Source organism: Vulpes lagopus, chromosome 8 (genome assembly GCF_018345385.1).
Source record: "Vulpes lagopus strain Blue_001 chromosome 8, ASM1834538v1, whole genome shotgun sequence".
In the NCBI taxonomy this organism is placed as follows: Eukaryota; Metazoa; Chordata; class Mammalia; order Carnivora; family Canidae; genus Vulpes; species Vulpes lagopus.
The window spans coordinates 117,172,799-117,189,203 of NC_054831.1; the positions used below are offsets into that span (position 1 = coordinate 117,172,799).

The window sequence follows — 16,405 nt, forward strand, 5'->3', positions numbered from 1 at the left end:
GAAGACGCACTGTGGTCATGAGTGAAGTGCTTCCTGAAACTGAGGAGCATTTCTTGAGCACTTCCTAGTGCACCAGTATGGCTCTGCTGCTGATTATCTCCCCTGGCCCTCCTAGCCACCTGACATGGGAGGGTAGATATTGTAATTGTCCTTATTTTATGGCTGATGAAACTGAGGCTGAGAGAGAGAGGTCAAGGACTTGCCTCTAATTCACTTGAGTGATAAAGACCTGACTCTAAGCCCATGATCTGAGCCCGTGTTTTTGCCCTTCTTTCAAATATTGATTACCCTTGTTCTGCATGGTCTTAAGGAACAGATCCAGGGTGGGTGGGCAGAAATTAACAGAATATTTTTGGCTCCATAGTAAGGAAGAACTTTTTAAATGAACTGTCCACAATAAGAACAAACTACACTGGAATTTGTTACCAGCAGAGATAGTAAGTTCCTTTGTCATTGGAGGTATTCAAACAAATGCCCAGGGTGGGAGTATTGTAGAGAAGGTTCAAGCATTGCATTGGTAAGGGGTTGAACCAACCTTTCTAATCGTGCGATTCTATAATCTGTAATCATTAGAGAAATTGGGATATTTACTAGAAGGAAATAGGCACCATCTAAAAATAAGATGTTAACTTATATCTTTGGTTTTATATTTTAACATTTATCATTTTAAGAAAAATATATTTTTTATACATTTAAAATATTAAAAGAAAACTATGCAAGCTTAAATGTTTAAAATTTCAAAGCAGAGAAATTTAATTTGATTGATTCAATTTGATTAACTCAGTCCTGCTAGTTATTCATGGACAATTGAGGAAAGATTTGTTGTTATTGTTGCCAAACACCTTTATAGTTTAGAAAGACTAATTCTAAAGGGGAATGTTTCCATCTCTACAGTAAAGTCAGAGCTGTCAAAAAATTTTTTTCAAGTGACTATGAACACTTAAGGGAATTTTTCTAACTTGCCAGTGTGACTGTCTCAAACAAAAATTAATTTGAAACAGTCTCATCATTCATGTCTCTTGGATGACTCTCGCTCAGCTGTGAGATTTTATTATTGAATTACAGAAGTCTGAGGAGTGATGGCACGGGTCATAGCACATTCTTTTTCATCAAACAAGATTTATTCTAGTTTATCGAGCATTAGGACTGCAAGTAAGAAAATGAACCAGTTATAAACCTTTTCTAAAATGAGTTTGTTGTTATTTCTCCAGGCTCCATATCTGACACTGGATTCCTGTTCCTTGGTGGGATTTGCAATCTTTAGCAGGAAGTTAGAGCATCGACATATAAAGTCTTGTGCAAAAATCACTTAACTAATGTACTGAAATAATTTTTCAAGTATGTAACACATACACAGGGTTATGCTTAATGTTAATAGGCTTGTTGCAATAAAGAAATGGCTTTTTCTTTCTCTTTTTTCTTTTTTAGGAAGTTCCAGGTTACAGGCAACCTCAGCTCACACAGTTGGTGGTGGTAGAGAATGGTCCTGGTTAGGGGTGGAGTGGGGGTAGCAAAAGTGAGGTAAAGAAATGTTGCCCCTCCAAAGCATGGGGCAGGTCAGAGAGGGGCTGGCCAAGTGGAGAAGAGGAAGTTCCCTGTGGTGTATTCTGGAGAGGCACCTCGTAGCACACTTTTTTTTTTTTTTTTTTTTTTAAGATTTTGTTTATTTATTTGAGAGAGAGTGGGAGTGCACATGAGTAGGGGGAGGAGCAGAGGGAGAGGGAAAATCTCAAGCAGACTCCCTGCTGAGCATGGAGCCCAACACAGGGTTTAATCTCACAACCCCAAGATCATGACCTGAGCTAAAATCAAGAGTTGGGCACTCAACCAACTGAGCCACTCATGTCCTTCAGAGGGTGGCCAGGGGATTTCTTCGGAGGAAGACCAGTAGGCCCATGAGGAAGGAGACTTCAGGAAGGGTTGTCCACAGAGGGAAGGACACTGTGGTTGGGTGAGGACCAGACCATCTGTGGAGCTGAGAACAGGGCAAGGAGGGCTTGATCAAGAGCACGGGGCCAGCAGAAGCAGCACAGAGTCCCATAGCCTCAGCGACCTTCTTCGGGGAGAAATTTTTTTTTTTTAATTTTTATTTATTTATGATAGGCACACAGTGAGAGAGAGAGAGAGGCAGAGACATAGGCAGAGGGAGAAGCAGGCTCCATGCACCGGGAGCCCGACGTGGGATTCAATCCCGGGTCTCCAGGATCGTGCCCTGGGCCAAAGGCAGGCGCCAAGCCACTGCGCCACCCAGGGATCCCTTGGGGGAGAAATTGAATGCGTGTATATCTCAGCGCATGACCTCAGACAACCAGCCTCTGGATCACACTGTGTTCACTTGGGGCCCAGTCCTCTTGTTCCCTTTGCGTTCATCTCGGGGGGTCAGTAATTTGACATTTCACAGGATGCTTAAAGTGGAATCCTTTCCCATGGATCATCAGAGAAGATATAACCTCTCTCCCCATCATACCTCAAACCCCATACCTACTACAGCTTTTCCTCCTGGTTGTGGAGGTGACCTTGTAGATACGTCTTCTCCCTGGAACTAAAGATGACCTTGTTTGTCCAAATCAATATTGAGTGCGGTCTTACCTCCTCAAAGAAAATTGTTATTTAACTTGGTCGTACAGTTGGGCAATTAAATTCTGCTTAGCTGATGAGCTACCTCATTTCAGACTGATGACAATCACACTTGGTGGCATGTCCACCGACTCGACTACTTTTTAAATAGGTCATTGAGGGAGGGGACTGACTCCTTGGTTTGTGTTGTCATCTGGCTCCATGGAAAAAGCCAGGCACATGCTGAGTCCCTGCTCTCATGCTGGTCTGGACCTGGTTCTGACCTTCCCTGCTTGTGTCTTCCTACTCTCCCTTGTACAGAGACAGGGCAGGGCATTGTTCATGCACTGACCGACCTCAGCAGCCCCGGCATGACCTCAGGGAACGGAAACTCTGCCTCCAGCATCACCGGCACTGCCCCCCAGAATGGTGAGAATAAACCACCACAGGCCATTGTGAAACCCCAAATCCTGACGCATGTTATCGAAGGGTTTGTGATCCAGGAGGGGGCGGAGCCTTTCCCGGTACGGACTACTTCTTTTCCCCTCTTTTGTTTTTGTTTTTGTTTTTGTTTTTTGAAGTATATTTTGGATGTGTATTAGAATATTTTTACATTTCCATGTAAAATTTCCAAAAATGTAAACAGTTTGCTCTTTCCTTGCTGATTTCTCCCAAAAAAAGAATGTCAAGAACCATTTTCTTTCTAGGATTGAGTGTCTTCCTAGGGTCCAGAAGGGATCGGTGATTAGGAATAATTGGCAGGGCCCCTTGGTTAGAAGTGGCCACACACAGACTCAGCTGTGTCCCTGCTTGGTGTTGTGTGACCTCCCCCACTTAGTTAGAAGGGAGTTCACATTGGGGTGTTTTGGGACAAGAAGATGGGTTTGGGGAAATGAGGCCTCATTTAGTTTTGAATGCCAGGACCTCTGAATGGCAGAATTTAGTGAGAGAACAAAAGCAAAGTGCGTAGAACAGAATTTTCAAGATGTGTCTTGAAATGAAGATCAGAGAACAGGGTTGTAGCCTGAGCTGCTTTTCTGGGGTCAGAGCCTTGAAAAGAGTGAATGAGAGTGAGGGTACTTTAGAAAGGGTGCAATCAGATGTCTCAGGTGAAAGCATAAGACCAAAGGGAAATATAAAAGAATCAAGAAAATGCCATATTCAAACAAAGCAACCAGAGCTGACTGTGCAGTGTGAGTTGGTGAGGACAGGTGGCACTGCTCCGTAGATGGGAGGAGCCCAGGGACAGGTAAACACCGGCCTCTCCGGTGATGAATTATCTGGCTGTTAAAGAATCCCATCTCCATGGGATGCCATCTGCCTTTTGCTCATTCTTTGAGTCCATGAGTGGTTTCAGTAGTCAGTGGAAGACTAAGCTTGATTAACTGAGCTGGATCAACTGCCCTCCTAAAATGTCAGAAGACAAATAGGCTCTTGTTCACTTTCCCTCCGAAGGTTGCTCAAGGCCCCTGGTAGAGAAATCCACCTGGAGCACGTTAGCTATAAGCTCCAGCCATGTCACATCCCCTCCCTCATTAGACCAGGTCTTCGACTTGGCCTTATAGAGAAACCCCAGAAACCAACTGATCTCACGGTGGATGCAGATTGAATAACACTCCAGTACCACCTAGGGATCTAACTGCCAGGCTGCCTGAACAGAGGCAACAAATGAAGGACCACAGAGTGAATAAGCCAGTCTAGGATCCTGGCCACCACGGTGGGCATTTACCCTGTGGCCCAGAGTCTGTTCCTTCCTGCGCTCCTGCACGGCTGCCTGCACCTCTGGCTCAAGTAGAACAGTGAGAAGGTGGAGGACAGTAGGAAACCAGAAATGATTGCAGAGTGTGCCCTGTCCTACACACACTCACACCCATGGCCTCAGCTGTATGCCTGCCCCGTGACATGTGAGCACCGGGTCCTGGCACTTGTTCTGGTGGTACAGGAAACTTGATTTCTGCCTCTGTCTCTGCTCCTTAGTCACTTGGAAGAATAGGTATTTTCCTAACCTCCAAAGCTGTCCTGGACTGAAGCCATTGCTGCACTTTGGTGACAATTGGCATCTTGCCTCATGAGCTACACAGCAAAATAGGGCCTTGAGCAAGGCACACTGGGATGATGATGTAGAGGCTGGCATCTGCGCCTCGATGCATTATATATGTAATTTTGATGAGGCTGGATAGCAACCTAACCCTCATGACTTCCATTGTTACCATGTCCTCTAGGTGGGACGCTCATCCCTGCTGGTGGGGAATCTCAAGAAGAAATATGCACAAGGGTTCTTGCCTGAGAAACTTCCACAGCAGGATCATACCACCACCACTGACTCTGATATGGAGGAGCCCTATCTGCAAGGTAGGCATCTCACCCTGAACGCTAGGGCCTTCTGATTTGGCTGAACTGACCAGGAAAGAGACAAGGCTGCAAAGGCCGGCCCTACACACTTCCTCTCTTACTATCCATGGAGGAACGCTGACCAGGGAGTATGTAACTTCCCTGTCCCTAGAAAATAAGGAAGGGGGAAAGCCCCTGCCCTTGAGGAACTGTTGCCTGCCTCTCCTCCAGCCCCACTCCAGCCAGCCAGAGGGTCCCAAGAGTTGCTTTTCCTGTGGGAGTCCTTGGCAAGAGGTAGCAGTGGTGCAGGCAAGGGGGCCCTTCCCTCACCACCTGTGCTGCACTCAGCCCTTGGGGCCCGGCTTTCAGGCACCTCCGTGACCAGGCCAGGGCTGCACTTGCAGCATGAGCCACTCACTCAGTAGGCCCTATGGAGGTTACAGAACTCCTGGGTTCTGTGATCCAGGTCAGCAGTGAACTAGTACATCACCATAGGGTAGGATAGTTCCAGATCAGTTGTGACAGTACCCAGAGTAGTCCCAGTCTCTAGCCAGGGTCATAAGGAGGGTTGCTGATTCTTTACCACCTGTGTTTGCCTCAGGCTCACAGCGCTTAGGAAAGAAACCTGTCAGGTATCCAGGGGCCATCACCAAACACCACTGGGTACTTTCCAAGGTGGGAGAAGCAGCTCTTCCCAAACCAGTGGCGAAAGCAGCTGGGCACTTTCCAAGCTAGACCACCACTGCGTATCACAGCTTATTGGGACAGGAGGAAGAGGCAGGGCAGAGAAGGAAGGCTTTGTGGGGGGCTGTCCGGGGTCCTGTGGGAATTGGTCCTCTAAACGCTCACTCTAATTTCCATACCTTCCAGAATCCAAAGAGCAGGGTATTCCCCTCAAACTCAAGTGTGAGCTCTGTGGCCGGTTGGACTTTGCCTACAAATTCAAGCGTTCTAAGCGTTTCTGTTCCATGGCATGTGCAAAGAGGTGAGTGACCTCGGCCCCGCTGTCATGCCAGCCCCTCCCCCTCCTCAGGATTGCACCTCATGTCCTCCCCTCTTCAATGATAGTCCATCCCGGGCACCCTAGGTGGAGCTCAGCTGCCTTCTGGTTTCCTCTACCTCCCTGGAAGCAGCCTCCTGTCACTAATCCACCAGGTACTAGAACCCGGAACTCAAGTGAGCAGCTCTGAGTCCAAGGAAAGGAAGCAATGTTTTAGCTTGGCTGTCCCTCCTGGGCCCCATTGAACCCTTGGCAGCTGTCCCCTTGGGGTAAGCCCTCCACCAGAAGCTTCACCTGGAGCCCCTGCCCTAGTTAACAGATGTTCTCTGTGAGCTCTCACACAGCCTATGCAGGGACCCTGGTCAGGTGCAGTGTCGTGTACTGAGAGCCTGTCATGGGCCAGGCACTGCACTAGGCAGTCGGTATGCCCTGTGTCACCTAATATTCAGAGTAACCGTGAGTCAGTCAGTATGAAGTCTGCTGTCCCCTTCATACTCGCTAGCAGACTAAGGCACCAAGGATAAGTAACTGCCCAGTGTCATGGAGTTGAGAGTCAAACTCATCTGACTCTAAAGCCCTACATGGGCTTCGTACTAAGGTGGGAGAGGCACTGACCCTGAAGCCCTGAGCCCTCAGAAGAATAGAAATCCCTAGAGCCCTGCCCACTGGAATAAGGCTCTCCTCAGATCTGTACCAGAGGTCATCAGGGTGCCTTTGTGAAGCTTTGCCAAGCTACAGGCAGACCTCGTTTTACTGTGCTTCGCAGATACTGCCTTTTTTTTTTTTAAACAAATTGAAGGTGTGTGATAGCCCTGTGTCAGACAAGGCTGCCAGCATCATTTTTCCAACAGAGTTTGCTCATTTTGTGTCTCTGTGTCACATTTTGGTAATTCTCACAATATTTCAGACTTTTTCATTATTATGGTGATCTGTGGTCTTTGATATTACCGTAGTGATTGTTTGGGGGTGCCACGAACTGTACCCACATAAGATGGTAAACTTAATCAGTAAATGTCTTCTGTGTCCTCCTGCTCCACTGACTGTTCCCCTGTCTGTTTCTCTCTCCTCGGGCCTCCCTATTCCTGGAGACATGACAATGTTGAAATTAGGCCCATTAATAACCCTACAGTGACCTCTGAGTATTCAAATGAAAGAAGTGTGGTGCACCTCTCACTTGAAATCAAAAGCTAGAAATGATTAGGCTTCGTGAGAAGCACTCATTGAAAGCTGAGACAGCCTGAAAGCTAGGTCTCTTGCACCAAACGGCCAAGTTGTGAATGCAAAGGGAAAGTTCTTGAAGGAAATTAAAAGTACTACTCCAGTGAGCACATGAATGATACAAAAGCAAAACCTTTGCCCTGTTGCCCATATGGAGAAAGTGTGAGTGGTCTGGATAGAAGACAAACCTGCCACAACATTCCCTGAAGCCGAAGCCCAATCCAGAGTAAGGCCTAATTGTCTTCAAGTTTGTCAAGGCTGAGAGGCGAGGAAGCTGCAGGAGAAAAGTCAGGCAGCCCGGGTGGCTCGGCGGTTTAGCACCGCCTTCAGCCCAGGGCGTGATCCTGGAGACCTGGGATTGAGTCCTACATCGGGCTCCCTGCAGGGAGCCCCTCCCTCTGCCTATGTCTTTGGCCACCACCACCCCCCCCCCCCCCCCCCCGCCCTCTCATGAATAAATAAATAAATAATCTTAAAAAAAAAAAAAAGATTCTCTAAAAAAAAAGAAGAAGAAGAAGAAGAAAAGTCCATGAGGTTTAAGGAAAGAAGCCACCTCCATAGCATAAAAGTGCATAGTGAAGCAGCAAGTGCTGATGTAGAAGCCACACAGCAGGTTATCCAGAAGATCTAGCTCAGATTGTTGGTGAAGATGGCTATGTTAAGCAATAGATTTTCAGTGCATACGAAACTGCCTTCTACTGGAAGAAGATGCCATCCAGGACTTTTTGATAGCTAGAGAGAAGTCAGTGCCTGGCTTCAAAGAACAGGCTGACTCTCTTGTTAGGGGCTAATGCAGCTGGTGAGTTTGGGTTGAAGCTGGTGTTCACCAACCATTCTGAAGGTCTTAGGGCCCTTAAGAATTGTGCTAAGTCTATGCTGCCTGTGCCCTGTTGATGGAACAACAAAGCCTGCATGATAGCACATATGTTTATAATATGGTTTAGTAAATATTGTAAGTCTAGTGTTGAGACCTACTGCTCAGGAACAAAAGATTTCTTTCCAAATATTACTGCTTACTGACCGTGTACCTGGTTACCCATGAGCTCTGATGGAGATGTGCAATGAGATTCACTTTGTTTTCATGCCTGCTAGCACATCATCCATAATGCATGTGGCCCATGGATCAAGGAGTAATTTCGACTTTTCAAATCTTTTTTTAAAAAATGTATTTTGTAAGGCTCTAGTTGCCATAGATACAGATTCCACTGGTGGATCTGGGCAAAGTCAATTAAAAATCTTATAGAAAGGATTCACCATTCTAGATGCTGTTAGGAAGTCATTCAGGATTCAGGGGAAGTGCTTAAAATACCAACATTAATAGGGATTTGGAAAAAGTTGATTCCCACCTCCTAGGTGACTGTGATGGGTTCAATACTTCAGTGGCGGAAGTAGCTGTAGGTGTTGTGGAAATAGCCAGAGAACTAGAATTAGAGGTGGAGCCTAAAGATGTGATTAAATTGCTGTAATCTCTCTTTTTTTAAAAGATTTTATTTATTTATTTATTTATTTATTTATTTATTTATTTATTTATTTGAGAGAAAACAAGTGCTAGGAGAGAGCACACAAGAAGGGGGGGGTAAGGGAGAGGGGAAAGCAGACTCCCCACTGAGCAGGGAGCCTGATGTGGGGCTCTATCCCAGGATCCCAGGGTCAGGACCTGAGCCGAAGGCAGATGCTTCACCTACCAAGCCACCCACTCGTCCCTGCATTGCTGCAGTCTCATGATAAAAACTTCAGTGAATGAGGAATTACTTCTTAGGAATGAGCAAAAGTGTGGTTTCTTAAGGAAGAGTCTCCTGCTGGTGAAGATGTTGTGAAGATTGTTGAAATGACAACCAAGGATTTGTAATATCAAATAAACTCCGTTGATAAAGTGGCAGGGTTTGAGAGGATTGACTCGTTTTGAAAGCAATTCTATGGGTGTAAGATGCTGTCAGACAGCATTGTACACTACAGAGAAATCATTCGTGAAAGGAAGAGTCCATTGATGTGGCAAATTTTTCACCATTGTCTATTTTTTCTTAAATTCTTTTTAAAGATTGATTTATTTATTGGACAGAGCATGCGTGCATGTGCACACAAGCAAGTGGAGGGCCAAGGAGAGAAGCAGACTCCCTGCTGAGCATGGAATCTCGATCCCATGACCTAGAGATCATGACTTCAGCTGAACTGAGAGTCAGGTGCTTAACCCACTGAGCCACCCAGGCGCCCCTATCATCGTGTAATAAACTTCAGTGTAGTGTAAACAATTACTACTTTTATATGCCCGGGAAATTAAAAAAACTGACTACTTTATTGCCTGTCAGATGTGGAACAGAGTCTGCAGTATCTCTGAGGCACACCTGCACTTTCAGCAGGACAGTAGACTGTTATTTCCTGGCACAGGTAATATTTAGCGTACGATATGTCAGCCATGAGTTCTTACAGTGATCCAAGTTGTGTCCAGCGCTTTACACACATTAGCTCATATAATTAATCAGACCAGGTTTAGAAAGTGAGTTGTCCCATCCATAGCTCCAGATGAGGAAACTGAGGCTCAGCAGTCCAGTGACTTGCAGTCAGCCAGCCAGTAGGAAGTGATAAACTCAGCATCGGAGCAGATGGATGGACTCCCGTATTGCTGGAGCGCCTGGCTGCAATCATGCTACCAGGGGCCCACATGCCCCATGATGGCTCTGACTCCCCTGTTCCTCTGACTCGCAGGTACAACGTGGGATGCACCAAACGAGTGGGGCTTTTCTACCCAGATGATAGCAAGCTGCCGATGGCAGGAGTCCCAACCCACAACCGCCGTCGGGCCAGCAAAGCCAGTCTGCCCACACTTACAAAGGATACCAAGAAGCAGGTGAGAGGCTGGCTGAGCCCAAAGCTACATTGTCCCAAGTCCCCACCAACTTCCCTTCCTAACAGACCCAGGATGCCCACATTCCTTTTCCAGTGCTGACTTAAGTATATTCCGTCATGTTCTCATTTCTCACAAACCGTCACATCAGGCCCTTCCCAGGTCCTATAATGGGCCCCAGCATTTATACCCACAGATGCTTGTGAGGTGATTTCCTGTGTCAGTGATCTTGCCCCTCTCCAGCTCTCCCCTTCCAGCTTGCCTCCATCTTTCTGGGGCCATGGAAATGGGGTCTCCTCTGCCTGGCCTGGTGAAGAGACAGACTGTCCCTGTTATCTTATACCTTACATGGAGGGCCAGGTATGGAGGCAGCCTGCAGCCTTTCCCTACCTGCACCTTGTGGCCTCCTCGAATCCAAAGCACTGAGTTCTTGAAACCTCTACCAGGAACATGGGTGTTTGTTCAGTGCAGATTTTGTAGCCCCACTTGCGTGCCAGGTGTGCCATCTGGCAGTGAGGCTGAGTCGCCCTGCAGGAACCCACAGCTTCATGGAACATTTCATAGCCTCATGGTTTCGCTGTTCGTCATCATTTGGGTCAGAAACCTCTGTAATCTGACGAAGGCTGTGACTGATCATGCACATGCACAGGAAATTTTAAGACTCTTTCACAGACCACCCCTGAACTCTCTAGAGCCCTGGCTTCAAACCCCACCTCTAGAAGAAACAGTAGGCATAGATAGAATCAGATTGGTGCGGTGCGCTGCCAGCAGGAGTACTTTGAGGGACCCTACTCTGCATCAGGTCAGAGAGGGGACAACCCAGAAGATGCTTTTTGATCTAAGCACTCAGAGGTATGTAGTCACAGACCAAGTAGGAGGGGGAGACTGCCTGCCTTCGCCCATCACTGCTGGAGACCTAGAGTCGGTTTATCACCCCATCCTGAAGCCAGCTGTTTCTCTCTGCTCCCAGCCAACAGGCATTATGCCGCTTTCAGTTACGGCTGCATTGCAGCTGACCCACAGCCAGGAGGACTCCAGCCGTTGCTCGGATAACTCAAGCTATGAGGAGCCCTTGTCACCCATCTCGGCCAGCTCATCCACCTCCCGCCGGCGACAAAGCCAGCGGGACCTGGAGTTCCCTGACATGCATATGCGGGACCTGGTGGGCATGGGGCACCACTTCCTGCCAAGTGAGCCCACCAAATGGAATGTGGAAGACGTCTACGAATTCATCCGCTCCCTGCCAGGTAAGGCCCCTGCAAGTCCCATGCCTAACTGGAATAGTGACCCATGAGAGAGGGGGAGGGACCTTCCCTCCCACTGCTGGGAAATGACTCAGTCAATGACTCAGGTTCAAAAACAGGAGTGCAGAGGTGAATCAGTGCGATCCCTGCCTGGAAGGGCTTACATTTCACTACAGAACACAACCGTAAATGGTACCCTACAGCCATCATTAGGTGCATTTCCTGGTATGGCAAGTGGTCTGTGTGAGAGGCAGAGGGGACAGCGCATCAAGGCCGTGTGTCCTCTGGGCCAGGGTACAAGAGGAGTCAAGTGGGAGTGTAGGGAACCTGTCCAGGAGAACATCAGCATAGGAAGAGGTAAGCCGAATGACAGTGGGCAGGCAGGCCTTGGCTGGTTGGAGAGGCGACAGCAGGGAGCAGCTTGAGCAGCGGCACTGGATGTGGAAGTGTATGATGTAGCTGGGAAACCACACAGAAGCCTGCTAGGGGAGTGTACGTGGCTTTGAGGGCTAGAATTTAGGAGTGAGCCTTGAAAGACAGACCTCATGTCACTCACAGGTACTTTCAGTGGGATCCCAAAGCTTCTCTACTGTTGTTTCTGCCAGTGTCACCCAGCTACTGGCCACGTCAGGTATGGATGGCAGCCACAGTCCTGTTGCTCAGAGACGAGTAGGAGTAGCAGTGGAGAGCACAGATTTGTCTGTCAGAACTGGGCTCACATCCTGGCTCTGCCCCTTTAGTTCAGTGTGTTAGTCATCTATTGCCACATTCCCAGAATTTGCCACCACACAGTACAGTAGCTCAGGAATCTGGGAGTGGCTTGGCCAGACATTTTTGCCACAGGGTCTTTATGAGGTTGTCATTAAGATGTGGACCAAGGCTTCCATGAGCCTGTAGGTCTGTTCTAAGGTGCCCCGCTCCCCTCGTCTCCAGGATGGTATGGCTGCCCACAGAAGGCCTCCATTCCTCTCCAAACGGGCCCCTTCAGGACATCATGCTTGCGTGTTCTTAGGACAAGGCCACCACTTCTCCCCACAGGTAGTGATCCAGGAGAGTATGGTGGAAGCCCCCATGCCCCTTTTGATCTAGACTCAGAAACCATGTGGCGTCACCTTCACAATATCACACAGGTCATGCCCACAGGTGCATGAAAGGAAAGCCAGGTTTTTTTGTTTTTTTTGTTTGTTTGTTTTTTGTGTTTGTTTTTTGTTTTTGTTTTTTGTTTTTTGTTTTGGAAAGCCAGGTTTATTTGGATCTGTTTGAGGGCTGGTTACCATAGTTCACCAGTCACTGGTCCCCATAATTCATGCTCCCCCCTCAAGCAGACCACCCTCACCCCCTTCTGTAGACCCCACAGATCTCATCCTATTGCAGTAGTAGTTCCAAACTCAGGGTCTCATCAGCAAACTCCAGTCAAGCCCAGTTCCTCTTGTTCTGAACACCTGAGAATTAGGGACACATTACCCACTTCCTTCCACAAGCCCAAAATGGGGTGGATAGGTATAGGATCACCACTGTAGGCATGCCTGCACAGAAAAGGGAAGACATTGTTGGGGAGTGGGAGGGATACAGGAGTCACCGATGGCACCAATCCTGGAATCTAGCAGGGTGTGTGTTGGAATTTCTCTGATTAGGACTCAAAGCCTGGGAGTGATTTTCTTTCTTGCTTCCACCCTCAGAGTCATCCTTCCTTTCCCATGAAAGGTAGCCTGAGCTTTCAGTGGACTCGTTTTCTTGGCCTGTATCCTGCTGCTGTTCATTTCTATGACCCCAGACCCTTTCACTTCAAGCAGTGTTTATGCCAGTATAATTGTCTTAAAATGTTTGTGGGCTTCCAATGCATCTTGTTAGGGTTCACTCCATTAGACAACAAACAAACCCAAAAAGGCTCTAAGATAAGTCGTTCTCTGTGTTGGCATCTTCTGAAGCTGAGGGACAGTCCCCCATAATATGTAAGATGCTCTGCTGGTGGATGGCGAGGACCGGTGAGGCACGCCCGTAAAATCCTTACAGTTCTCTGAGGTAGCACCTTCAAGCTTCTGAAGTCTTGGTGAAAGATGTGTCATGCTCTCAGTTCCACCTCTAGACCGTGTTTTCTCACCTGTGTCCTGGATTTGATCTTCGCCTAGAAACTGCTTCTTAGTTTTGGCATCATTTGCTATCTGGGAGGCCAGCGATTTTCAAACAAGCAAATCCTGGCTCCTTGATGTCTAACAGTTTGGCCTTTCCCTCGTCGGTCCTCATTGTCCTGTGAGCAGTGGTCAGAAGCCCAGCAGCACTTTCAGAGTTCTGCTGGAAACGTCCTTCCCTAGATGGCTCCGTGAGGTGCAGTACACTTACCGGGTTACACCCCCAGCAGGGCCGCAACATTTTTTCCGTTTCTCAACAAGGATCCGTTTCTCCCAGTTTCCAGAAACAGTTTCCTTTCCTTGAAGACTCCCCCAGTCTCCTCACAGACCATCAGCCTTCTGTCCAGCCCGTGACACATCACTGACACTTCTCAGAGTCCTTCTGGCTCCCGTCCGCCACTCCCCTAGCCACAGCCACACTCCTCTTCCAGAAACCAGAATCTGCATTCGTAACTCTGGAGCGTCATGGCTTTTTACCCCGGGTTCTGTGGGGTCAGGAACACAGCTTAGCTGCGCAGCGCTGGCTTGGGGGATCATACGGGGTCTCAGTCAGGGTGGCAGCCAGAACTGCGGTTGTCCAAAGGTTTGATGCCAGAGGACCTGGTTCCCAGGTGCCCTGCTTACATGGCTCAGGGGTGGAGTGCAGCTGTGGCCAAGTGGCCTCGGTTCCTCTCCATGTGGGCCTCCTCTGAGTGTTGCTTGCATGTCCTTATGACATAGTCACTGACTTCTCCCAAGTAAACGCTCTGGAAGAGCAAGATGACAACTGCTGTGCCCTTTGCTACCCAGCTTTGGGAATCACATGCTGTCACTCCTGTAGCACCTTGTGGCTCTGCTGGGTCAGCCCCGTTCATTGGGGTTGTGGGGTTGGGTGACCAGGACATATATGAATGAGGTGTGGAGCACTTGGACGAGTCACGTAGCTTTTCTCGGGCTGTCAGATGAGAACAGAGTTGCCTTCCTCGAGGTGTGCCAGGCACACCGGTCAGCACCGGTACCCTCACTGATCCTGTCTGTGGTGGTGTCCCCCTCAGGCTGCCAGGAGATAGCAGAGGAGTTCCGTGCCCAGGAGATCGACGGGCAAGCCCTGCTGCTGCTCAAGGAGGACCATCTGATGAGTGCTATGAACATCAAGCTGGGGCCTGCCCTGAAGATCTACGCCCGCATCAGCATGCTCAAAGACTCCTAGGGCTGGCCAGCGCAGCTGGGGCTCTGGCCCGGGGCTCCTCCTCCCAACTGAGCAGAGCCAGACAGACATTCCTGAGGGGCCCAGAAGTGGGGCCAGTCGGAGGGAAGGGCTCTCCCTATGGGGCGTGGCTGGTGAGGAGGTCTTGGCACCCCCTCCATGGCTCTCAGGGGCCTTTCTTTCTGTGGGAGGGGCAGAGAGGTAGGTGGCGCAGAAGATGGGGCTTTATGCTTGTAAATATTGATAGCACTGGCTTCCTCCAAAGTCCCAATACTCTAGCCTCGCTCTCTTCCCCTCTTTCTGTCCCCCATTTTCCAGGGGGTATACGGTCAGGGCTCCCCAACCTGGGTTGGGCTATTTTCAAGGGCAGCCGTCAGGCCGGATAGAGGCCTTGCAAGCCCGTGCCTGCCTTCCTCCCACTCCTCTCTCCGGGCTTGGCTAACTCTTCCGTTGCCGGCTTCTCCCCCTTCAGCCCGTTTCTGAAGCAGCCAGGGGTTCTCCCCCTTCACCCTCCGCAGGTGGAGAGAGAGAAGCTGGGCCTGGTTTGGCCACGCCTGCTGGCACAGACGCCTTAACGCTGTGTGTGTGACTGGATGACTGTGTAGGAGCCTGGACTGGCAGATGGGCCCAGAGCCACCCTCTGGCATCTCCAGGTGTTCTGTAGCAAACAGCCACTTAGTGCTTTGTCCTGGACTCCGCTCGGCCTCAGAATGGGGAATAGAAAAGAAGGGCAGCCTCCACGCAGAGAGGCAAGATCAGAAAGCGGCGAAGATCAGGAGGTTTTCCTTTCCAGAGTGGGCACGCTATCTCCGAAGCCCTTCCCACACTGTGAAGCCCCCCACTGCCCTGTTGGGCCACAAACAGCATTAAGGGAGCCGCTGGAGGCCGGGCCAGGCCTCCTGGCCTGCCCACCCGCCTGCCGTGGGGGCCCAGAGAACGTCCGAAGGCAGAGAAGAGCCCCCAGGGTGATGTGGCCGTGAAGAAAGCAGCCTTGGGCCTCCTGCCTCCACACTTCTTTGCCTCTCGAACTTGCTAGCAATTTGAACTACCTGCGGAGGAGGTAGGGCAGGAAGGGCGAGGGCCTGCCTCCGACTTGCCCTGTCCTTGGAGGCTCTGGGGGAAGAGCAGGGCTCTCCCTGGGAAGAGGGTGGGCTCCTTTCTCAGCTTGTTCTATTCCCCACTCACACCCCCAGGCAGGGTTGGAAATGAAGGACTTTTTTAACCTTTTGTTTTTGTTTTTTAAAAATAAATCTGTAAAATCTGTTTCTTCTGTGCCTTTCTCGATTGGCTACTTCGTCCCAAAGGAGAGGGATGGTTGTTTGGAGGAGGGACAACCTCCCTAACCAGACAGCAGGCCCTCCACCCTTTGCCAGGGCCAGATCCCCTGAGGGCGCCCGTAGTAGACACAGCCTCATTTTCACAGGTGCCCCATGGAATGGGAGAGCCCAGACCTGATGCTGTTGGGCCAGGAATATCTGGAACACCTAGGGCAGAGCCCAGACTCTTCCATCCACGAGCGCACCCCTTCAGTTGGTGCTCAGTGGCTCCGCATCAGGAATAAGCCCTTGGGATGGCTTGGGTTCACTCAGCACACTCTGAGCATTTTTCAGATACTGGAATAACTATCAGAGTCACTGTCCTCCATGAGGCGACGGGTGACACCTAAACCTTAAATAGGAAAGGGGGAAGCACCGGGTGGCTCAGTCAGTTGGATGTCTGCTTTTGGCTCAGGTCACGTTCTTGGGGTCATCTTGGGGTTGAGCCCTGTGTCTGGCTCCCCGCTCAGCGGGGTCTGCTTCTCTGTCCTGCCCCTCCCCCACTCATGCACTCCCTCCCTCAAACAAATGAAATCTTTAAAAAAAAAAAAAAAAAAAAAGGAACGGGCGTTCCAGGCAGAGG

At 49.4% G+C, this 16,405-nt stretch overlaps 1 protein-coding gene across 6 annotated transcripts in view; it reads left to right on the forward strand.

Annotated features, from left to right (window-relative positions):
* Positions 1 to 15,769, forward strand: part of PHC2 (polyhomeotic homolog 2) — a 120,454-nt gene extending 104,685 nt beyond the window's left edge. For all 6 annotated transcript variants that reach the window (XM_041765305.1, XM_041765304.1, XM_041765306.1 and 3 more), the window contains 6 exons: positions 2,878 to 3,080; positions 4,779 to 4,908; positions 5,758 to 5,872; positions 9,809 to 9,950; positions 10,918 to 11,194; positions 14,355 to 15,769. In XM_041765305.1, the coding sequence (XP_041621239.1) occupies positions 2,878 to 3,080; positions 4,779 to 4,908; positions 5,758 to 5,872; positions 9,809 to 9,950; positions 10,918 to 11,194; positions 14,355 to 14,509 (1,022 nt within the window). In that variant the 3' untranslated portion in view covers positions 14,510 to 15,769. The remainder of the gene's footprint in view (positions 1 to 2,877; positions 3,081 to 4,778; positions 4,909 to 5,757; positions 5,873 to 9,808; positions 9,951 to 10,917; positions 11,195 to 14,354) is intronic.
* The last annotated feature ends 636 nt before the right edge of the window (positions 15,770 to 16,405 follow it).